At 53.1% G+C, this 10096-nt stretch overlaps 2 protein-coding genes across 2 annotated transcripts; one reads left to right on the plus strand and one right to left on the minus strand.

Annotated features, from left to right (window-relative positions):
* Window positions 1-4244: 4244 nt before the first annotated feature.
* Window positions 4245-5767, plus strand: LOC119359670 (uncharacterized protein At4g06744-like). The gene has a single exon (XM_037625784.1). It carries the CDS (start codon window positions 4271-4273, stop codon window positions 5618-5620), a length of 1350 nt encoding a protein of 449 aa, XP_037481681.1. The 5' UTR covers window positions 4245-4270; the 3' UTR covers window positions 5621-5767.
* Window positions 5768-6399: 632 nt separating this feature from the next.
* LOC119355665 (protein trichome birefringence-like 11) lies at window positions 6400-9270 on the minus strand. Its single transcript, XM_037622508.1, has 4 exons — window positions 8734-9270; window positions 7862-8257; window positions 7261-7419; window positions 6400-7114 (listed from the first exon to the last, which is right to left on the minus strand). Exons 1-4 carry the CDS (start codon window positions 9132-9134, stop codon window positions 6718-6720), a joined length of 1353 nt encoding a protein of 450 aa, XP_037478405.1. The 5' UTR covers window positions 9135-9270; the 3' UTR covers window positions 6400-6717.
* Window positions 9271-10096: the final 826 nt, after the last annotated feature.

A 10096-nucleotide genomic window follows, 5' to 3' on the forward strand; every position in this document is an offset into this window, starting at 1 on the left:
AGCAGGCGGGGGTGGCCGGCGGTAATCGACGCAGGAAGCCACGTGGATACGGACGGGGAAGCGCGCGAGCCCAAGCGCGAGGCGCTCGGCGCGGTCCGGGTCGGCGTCAAGCTCCACAGCGTCGTCGCCCGGCAGGAGGAGCTCGGAAGAGCGCGGAATCGCGTCCGGGTTGATGGTCCATGCGCTCAAATGAAAGACGGACATGTCGGCGAGGTTGCACGTCTCGGGGGCGAGGTGCTTGACCTTGCAGAAGGGGACGAGCAAGGTCTCGGCGGCCGCCCGGTGCCAAGCGTGATCAGGGATGTCGTAGAGCTCGAGGGACACAAGGAAGAGCGCCTTAACGGGCTCGGAGCCGGCCTCGCAACCCCATGGATGGAAGATCAGCCGGAACCGGAGGTGCGAACGCGGCTCAGGGTGACGCGGGCACGGGACTCCATGCTGGAGAAGCAGAGAAGGAAATCTTCTGGAGCGTGCTTGTGAATGGTGAACTCCGCAGCGGCAAGATCACACTGGGAGCAAATGGCGTCGGCAACCTCCTTCCGCGACACGCCCGTGCGGCAGCCCGCGACGATGACGAGCAGCGCACGCTCCAGCGCACGCTCAGCCTCGATGATCTCCTGGGAGCGTGGTAGGTAGCACACAGCGGCCGCAGGGCGAAAAGCAGGGTGCCCGGAGAGCGGCGTGGCGACGGAAGAGGCGACCGAGGTCGGCGAGGAAGGCCGCGAGGAAGACGCAGGGGCAGAGGTGGCCGGAGACGGCAGGGCGGCCCGAGACGAGGCCACCGCAGTCCACCCGGAGGACTCAGGGGATGCGTGTCCCGGGGGCGATCCGGCGCCCTGGGCAGACCCGGAGAGCACGGGCGCACCAGCCCCAGAAGCCCCCGACGCGGGCGTGAGCAAGCCCGAGGAGGTACGCGTGGCGGCCAAGGATCCTGAGGACGAGGGGTGGCCGTCCACGGCGACCGGAGCGGGGACACGGCGCCGAAGCGGAGGGGAGGAACCATGGGAGGACGACGCGACGGCCCGGGGAAGGGTGCAAGACTTGGCCTTGTGGCCAAAGAAACGACAGCGATGGCAACGAATATCCTTCCTGCAATCAGAGAGGGGGTGACCGGAGCCCAAGCACCGTGGACAGTCGCCCTCGCGAAGCCAAGACGGCCTGGGGCGGGGCCGCACGTCCGGGCCGCGCCGGCGATTGTCCGGCGCACGCGGACGGGGCCGCTTGCGGCTCGCCACCACCTGCCAAGGCACGCGCGCAACCACCTCCTCCAAGGGCCTCCGGCAGATCTCGGAGCGGGGAGGCGGGCGCGGGGCAGGCGGCGGAGCTGGGCCCGACGGCGATGTCGCAGGGGAAGGAGAACGGGAGGGAGCGGGCGCCCGGGACGGCGATGGCGGGCGGCAGAGGATCTGGCGGTAGGTGAGCGGCGACCCGGCGGAGGAAGGGCTCGACTCTACCCATCTATCCTCGCCGGAGCGCCCGACAGCGGCGGAGGCCGGGGGGGGGGGGAGGCCATGACCGAGGTCGCGGGCTGGGCAGTGCGGCCGGGGCGGCCGACGCCGAGGAAGGTGGACGCCGGGGCCGGAGTGGCCGCCGGCGTGAGGGAGCAGGTGGGAGGGAGCAGGGACTTTTTTAAAGGATGCAGCGGTACGAGCCTATAGAACAGATCCTGTTCAAGTAAGGTCGTTTAAAAGAATTATACTCCACGAGGAATTGAACCCAGCCGCTAACGCTATAGTGATCAGACTATCAGCCACTAGACTAGACAATAATTGATCAACTTTTTTCAAACCTCATGTTTTTGAATTGATGAACTTTTTTAAATTTTGCAAACTTTTTTCAGGTCCATGAACTTTTTTGAATTCATGAAACTTTTGCATTTTCTTCAAAAGTCAATGGTTGACTGGTCAACCATCGACCAAGCGAACCAAGTTTTTTTTTTTTGAGTCTACCAAGCGAACCAAGTGTACCATGGGGAAGCGACTGTGTCGCCGTGTGAATGGGCCAGCCCATGGCTGCAGGCGCGTGGGTGCCAAAACTCCTAACCGCCACACAAGGCGCCGACTAGGAGGTCTCCGCGGCTTGCTCACATACACAATGTCTTTTTAGTTAGAGACGATGGGCTAAGCCGTGCGGCCAAGCAGAAGGATATTGGGGTCACCTATTTATCTGTCTAATAATAATGTCTGCTATATCCATCCTTTAAACCATGTCCTCCAAATATTTGAAAACACCATTTACAGATCTTCCAACATCATATGGTATCCCAATATAGTTATCATCCATTTTGGACTTCTTGAAAGGGGAAATGGAGGATTTGGATAAATCATTAAATAGATGATAGAGGCATATTAATAACTGTTTTTTTGGAGTGTCACTAATAGCTGCTCATAAGAACCCAGGGAAAGGGATTCGAGATCCACTGATTAAGGGTCAGTTCTTTTGGGCGGCTTAAAAATAAGCTGCCTCTTCCCAGCTTAAAAAATAAGCCGCTTCAAAAATTTGTTGAGACTTCTAAATTAGTAATCCTATAACTAGTTTAGAAGCCTCAATAAATAAGAGAGACGGCTTATAGGAAAGCTAAAGAGGAGACGGCTTATTTTTTAAGCCATAAAAAATGGCCTTAAAATGTGTTAAAGCCCACTAGTATAAATACTGGAGTTTTTATTTTGAGCAATGTATAAACACCCGAAATCACTAATTAAGGAGTACTCGTTGCAAAGATCACTCCAATTCCCCTAATTGCGACAAGTGACGCACATGCAGCGCATCACTTGTCGCAACCTGGGAGTTTTCCCCTTTTTTCGTACATCCATTTATTCAAAATGTTTTATCTCTCAAACCATGCGTCCAAATCTCGAACCGCTTTCACCGTTGGATTCCTCGCGTTGAGATCTTCAAAACTAGATACCATGTTGATAGGTTTTGACGAACTTTTTTTCACGAAAAAAGGACGAAAAAACCGAACCGGGAGCACAGGTTTTTTCCCTTTCCGAAAGAGGCATGCCCATGCCTCTCACGAAATCACAACCGTGCCTATCGCGAAAGCAAAACCGTGACTCTCGCGAGAAAAAAACATGTTTTTTCATTTCCGAGAAGGCACGGCCATGACTCTCGCGAAAACACAACCGTGACTCTTGCGGAAGCAAAACCGTGACTCTCGCGAAAGGAAAAAAATAGAAAACGCGTTTTTTCCTTTTCGAGAGGCACGACGTTGTCTCTTGCGAAAGCACAACCATGCTTCTCGCGGAAGCAAAACCGTAACTCCCGCGAAAGAAAAAAAACAGAAAACGCGTTTTTTTCGTTTCCGAGAGACACGGCCGTGGCTCTCACGGAAGCAAAACCGTGACTCTCGCGAAATAAAAAAAATAGAAAACACGTTTTTTTCCGTTTTCGAGAGGCACGACCGTGACTCTCGCGAAAGCAAAACCGTGTCTCTCGCGAAAGTAAAATCGTAACTCTCATGAAAGAAAAAAAAACGTGTTTTTCGCGCAAAATAAATTTTTAAAAAAATTGATTAAAAGCTAAGGAAGACCGGTGAAAAACCAAAACGTCAAAGAAACGAAAAAAAATGTTCAAAAAACCAGAAACGCGTGCGAAAAAATAAAAAAAAATCCGGAGAAAGCACCCAAAGCGCGATACGTGACAAATGACTGTAAGCGCGCCAAGTGGCGCTGATTGTTGCGACACTTCTGAAAAAGCGCTCGTTAATTAGTTGCTCTCTACGGGGGTAGGGAGTGGACCCATTAAACTAATTCGGTGGTCACGTACGCACATCGGTTGCAGGCCCAAGTAACTGGGTGTTAGCTACAGTAGCATAGATTTCACTTAGACGCTGACTGCGCGTCCATAGGATGAGGCCACTCGATGGCGCCGTCGCGCTCCACCTTCATCAGCGGGTCGGTGTTTATGATGCCACCCCACACCTGAGTGGTATCCGCGTCCAACCACTGCAACAAGCAGCAGCTAACCACAGAAAGCTCATCTAAAAAAAGCTAACTAGAGAAAGTTGCAGCTGTTCCGAACCATCCTTGCCTCCTTGGACAAGTCGCCTGAAGAGTACTGCAGGTTTCAGCAATCCCCAGTAGGTAGTCAGTCTGCATGCATGCATGCATGCTACGACCATAATGGATTGGCGCCATGCAACCGCGGGAGACGACGCCGCGCCAACCTTGCCGGCTTCCCTAGCTAGGCATATATATACAGTTAAGCGCAAGGCACTGTGTGGTGTGTTCTCATTTCTGCCACCGACGCCTCCTCCCGTGATCGGACAATGGCTCGCCCGCTTCCTCGCCGCCTCGCTCTCTTCTGCGTCCTGGCCTCCTGCATTGCGCTCGCGCTCGCGGCGGGCACCACCCGTCCGAGCCGGCGGGGCCTCGCCGTAGGCGACAGCCAGGACGGAGGGGCTAGCGACGTCGGGGTTGGCGGTGGCGGCGGGTACGACGACAGCTTGATGCCCCGGCCGGCGCCGTCGTCCGAGCCGAGGGCGTGCCAGTTCGAGAACGAGCGGCTGTACAGGGCGTACCTGGTGATCCAGAAGTTCAGGAAGACGGTGATCTGCGACCCCAAGGGCGTCACCGCCACCTGGGCCGGCACCGACCTCTGCGGCTCCTACAAGGGCTTCTTCTGCGGGCGGCCGATCAACGTCAGCGACCGGACCGTCGCGTCCGTCGACCTCAACGGCTTCAACCTGCGGTCCGACTCGCTGCAGGGCTTCGTGGACGGCCTGCCGGACCTCGCGCTGTTCCACGCCAACTCCAACAGCTTCGGCGGCGCCGTGCCCAACCTCCGGGGCCTGCAGTACTTCTACGAGCTGGACCTGAGCAACAACAAGCTGGCGCCGGCCCCGTTCCCGACGGACGTGCTGGGGCTCACCAACGCCACCTTCATCGACATCCGCTTCAACAGCTTCTTCGGCGAGCTGCCGGCGGGGCTCTTCGGCTCCTTCCCGGAGGTGGAGGCCATCTTCGTCAACAACAACCGCTTCTCCGGCCAGCTCCCGGACAACCTCGGCGACTCGCCCGTCAACTACCTCTCCCTCGCCAACAACGACTTCACGGGGCCCATCCCCTCCTCCATCGGCCGCGCCGCCGGCACGCTCCTGGAGGTGCTCTTCCTCAACAACAGCCTCGGCGGCTGCCTCCCCTACGAGCTCGGCCAGCTGGCCAGGGCCACGGTCATCGACGCCGGCACCAACCGCCTCACCGGCACCATCCCGCTGTCGTACGCGTGCCTGCGGAGCGTGGAGCAGCTCAACCTGGCGGACAACCTGCTGTACGGCGTGGTGCACGACTCGCTCTGCCGGCTCGCCTACGACGGCCGCCTCGCCAACCTCACGCTCTCCGGCAACTACTTCACGTGGCTCGGGCCCTGCTGCTGGGACCTGGTCAGGGAGGGGAAGCTCAACGTCGACCGCAACTGCATCCTCTGGGCGCCCAACCAGCGCTCCTTCCACGAGTGCGCCCAGTTCTTCCACGACAACTGGAGCAGGATGACGTGCCCCGTCAGCAAGTACGTGCCGTGCCACCCCAAGTGGTACGCCGTCGACGCCGCCTCGGCCAGGGAGGAGCCCGCGGCGGCGGAGGAGTACAAGTACCGGACCTACTCGGCCTTGCACCCGTAAGGGCCCGCCACCGCCATGCCGGCGAGGGCCGGCAGCTGGCTCCACGTACGCGGCCGGTACACTTGTTAAAGAGGGCGAAAGCACTGCGCGTCTACTCTCGTGAGCTTACCCGCACGACGCAGCTGCTTGGTCGTTGCGACGGCTGGTCTCTGTCCACATTGTTGTTGTTTGTACTTTTCTAGTGTGCCCTTTCTCATCCATTATTACGGTCCGCTTGATTCAGGTGCTTGCATGCCCGGCATGCATGTCTCGCTAGGTACGTACGTGGTCACAAGTGGCTGCCTTTTCTCTTTCCCTCAGCGAATCATAATGATGTAATAATTCAGGTCATTTTTTAAGCAAAAGATTTTGCCACTTTCACTGATTAAGAAAGTAGTTCAAGACAAAGGCCGCTTTGAGGCGAAAAATTAGTAGTAGTACTCATGCAGCATTAAATTACGCAAATGCTTAGCGCCCGTGCACCCATCACCGGGGCGATGGTGTGGCGGAAAACCCTCGTGTTGCGCTTCTTTCAAACTTCCCGAGAGATTAGCGCCACTTTGATTTGTAGGATTCTAAAAGCATGGGAATATAGGACTGGCATGACATGTCCATCTCAATCCTACAGGATTTTGGTTTATTTGATTGCATCATAGGAGAAACAAAGGATTTTTTTAAGAGGTTTGAATGGTAACTTTTTTGAAACTGTACCGTTCTTAACTAGATGACTTACTAGTAACGTGTAGTCACAATTTTCAAACTTTGGTTGCAAAGCGATACAAAAAAAAATTGGATTGGCAAAATGAAACTTATTAGATTTATGATGAGAAATATTTTGACAATATAAATTGCTATGATGTCTTTCACGTTGTATATTTACAGGTGTCCGTGTATAAACTCTTTGTGGGTGTGTATCATCTTGATCCAACGTTTGCGTCAGCGAAATTCCCATTTTTCGGTAAACAAAGGGTGCATGAGTAGTTTTGTGCTATTCACACTGATAATCGAGGCCACAGCCCTCATTGATTCCTATTAACAGAAACCCCTTGTCATGAGACCTGCTGGACTTTAATTTCCTCTTCAGCAATCAAGTAGATATATCCCCTGTAATCTGTCTATCAGTGTTCTTGAGCCAGAAACGGAGGCATTGTTTGCTCCAACATGATCTGCCTTTTCATGAAGAGGGTGTAGAGAAGCTCATTCCAGACATCAGGGACTCCAGGCAGGCACCAGTGGCTGCAATCCTCTACCTCTTTGATTTCTGATGTCTTGTTCGTATGGGCTTGCCTTGAACTCAAAGGACTTCTGAACACTGAGAGGTGGCCGTCTTTTCGTTGGGCCGTCATCCGGGTCACGTTCAGTATATCCAACCCAGGCAGCCTGGGCCTGTGATGGCTCCCTAGAACATCGTTCACGGGCTTCAGCATGTCGGCCCATTGCTCCAGCGATTTGAACGGTGTCATGTCTGGAAGTGTTTCTTGCTGACAAAACCCTCCAGAATTCCAGTCACCACCGCTGCAGAGAAATTAACAGTGGTCGATCATGGAGGGTGAGGATCATTTTGCAATTTAATCAAGTACCACAACGAACAACTTATTAACACTAGCTATGTTTATTGTCAAAGGAAAAAAGGAAACTAGTTGTATTGACATGGTACAGACCTGAAGTGCGTAGGAGAATAGGTTCGGAAGATGGCCTGGGTCTTGTTTGCATTAACATTTTTCTGAAGCCAGTCGAACAGTGTTTTTATTGATCTTCTGTATGCATCGCTGACGCTCATATTCATCTTCACCTCATTCCCTTCTTGGAAATACGCACCCCTGGTGTATAAATGTAAACCTGGTTTCAGACAGATGACGGGTGCAATTATGATGAACTAACTGTTCTGATTAACAAAAACATAATTACAAAGAATTGTCTATCAATCAGCACAAAGCACACCTAAAGCATAATGAATCTATGGTATATTCTCGAAACTGGAAGATAAATTCTTGAAGGTGACGGATAGAGTGAAACTAATAAGGACACTGTTACATAAATCTTTGATCACACGCAGATAGCTATTTCTCTATGAAATTACTCACATAAAAAGACAGAAATTATCGCAGAACAAAACATAGAAATAATTACATATGAAGAACTAGCTGACAGGGTTTGCAACTTAGCTACTAATTTGAATGCAAAAGTACTGCCAGTTCCATGAAACAGGAAAAGCCACTAACTCAACATAAATATGCAGATATATGATAGCTACTTGCTTACCATCCAATTGTTTTGTCTTTTGTCCACCAATGCCCAGAGTTGAAGATTAACAGATCAGCATCCCTCCACTTACGCCGGCCAGACATCCAATCCATGGAATCCACCCTGACCGTACTCTTAACAAACTTGGGGGCTCCAGCCGGTCCATGACCTTGCGGAACTAGAAACGGGGACCTGTAATACTCGACAGTGCAATTGTAGTCTCTGAACTTGAATATAAAGAACCCATCATGCTTTGTGATGGGTCTGCCATTGATCTCATAGATGAAGCTCTTGTCTGGGACAGCAGTAGAGAGCATACAAAGCAGAGACTCCCATTGGTTCCTTCCAATCGAATCGCCGACGAATACCACTCTTTTGTTTCGTAGCCTCTCTAGCATACTCTTAGCATCAAACCTAAGAAATCACAGAAATCCAGATTATGACATAGAAAATGACATAAATTGTGCCAGAATACTTGAATAAAGTGTGGATATTCAGATAATCCCTAGGCCCAAAACCACAAACATCAGATATTCAGATAGACACGGTTATAGTATTGGCAGTGACAGGAAGTCCATTTGCTATTCTAAAACAAAGGGAAGTCCCGTTGCTCAAAGGTGATCTTCTCAGTAATAATTAGTGCTAGAATTCATTTCTAAAAAAATTAGTGGTACAATCGCTCGAGTAGATTTAACTTATCAACATCACCGACTATACAACCTTTCAGTTTCAATACAGAGTTGCTTCGGTACAAACTTACGAGCGAATCAATTTGATCTTATTTGGTCTGGTGCGTAGCTAAATGAGTAAGTAAAACTGTAAAATGTCTCACTAAAAAGTAAGTAAAACTGTAAAAGACGACACACGAGAAAAGGGGTCAACCAACGGACCTGGGGAGATCGCAGCACGACGGCTGCCACCGCCATCTGGTGTAGGAGGCGTCGGGGCGGCCGTTCTCCGAGCACCGGAACCCGCCGTCGAGGAACGGGCAGTCCTTGGACTCGTAGAGCGGGTAGCTGTCGTCCCGCACCCACTCCCCGTCGAAGAAGTCGCAGTCCCGCGCCACCGCACCGGGCGCCGACGCGGAGGCCCCGCAGCCCCAGAGCTTCCTGGGCGCCGACAGGGCGGACCCGACGGCCGTCGAGCAGCGGGGCGACGCGGGGCAGGCGAGCAGCAGCAGCGCGGCGGCGGCGGAGGCCAGCGTGGCGGCGAGGACCAGCGCCATCCCGGCCTTCTCCAGCGGCCTCGTGGCGGCCAGCCGCGCCAGCCGCTTGACCGACGGCCCTAGCATGCCGCCGCGCCCGGCCGGCGCTTAATTCGCTTCCTGGTCGAGGTCGTCGACGATCGAGCAGCGGGCTAGCTTTCGCAAGCGTATGCCTGTGAGAACAGACATGGAGGATGCAGCGGGGGAAGGTTGGGTTGTGATCGGGACGGGAATCGAGCATACGTGTCCCCGACTGGCTTCGATCGACAAGCGATGCGTTGTTGATCGCGGGGCCCATCATGTATCGATCATCGTTCGAGGCCCATGTATCGCGCGCTCGCGATCGCGGGGCCCGCCTGAATCAGGCGTCGTTGATCAGCCCTTAAAGCGTGATTTTGAGGCTTCCAGTAAAAATCATGTACACATCTCAATTGCAAACAAAAAAAGGTAAAATCCTCTCTTTTGACATTCTTGATTGGGATTACCTCATTTAACCAAATTTGTGCCATTTTTACTTTTCTATCTCAAACCAACTCCAACGCTAGACCGGGACAGTCGTTTTGTCCACTTTCCGTCGGTAAAATGGACGACCGTGTTAGGTTTTGACCGTCCTTCTACAGGTGCACCCAATGGCCCGCCGCAGTTGACAAAAACGTCCGCTTAACTTAAATGCAAATATAAGCAAAAGATATAAAAAAAGCAATTTAAACGAACTACATATTACATTAAAAAGTTCACAGCCGAACTATCCACGTGCATTAAAAATAAATTAATAAAAAATGACCTTAAACCAAATGAAATCCTAGATTGGCCGTCTCCGCCGTCCGCACTGCATGCCGTCTTCCTTGTTCGTGCTGAGGTCGATGAAGGGAGGCGGCTGCCACACATGGGCTAGTGGCGCCGGCGGCTGCACTGCAAGGGGTGGCGAGGGCGCGCTGGGCGGTGACCACGCGTCGGCCCCAACCTGCACGGCCGGCGCTGACACCAGCTCCGGGGTGCATGGCAGAGTCATAGTCCACGACCAATGTTGGCCCTCCGCCTCTGGGTTC

Source organism: Triticum dicoccoides, chromosome 2A (genome assembly GCF_002162155.2).
Source record: "Triticum dicoccoides isolate Atlit2015 ecotype Zavitan chromosome 2A, WEW_v2.0, whole genome shotgun sequence".
NCBI classification, from domain to species: Eukaryota; Viridiplantae; Streptophyta; class Magnoliopsida; order Poales; family Poaceae; genus Triticum; species Triticum dicoccoides.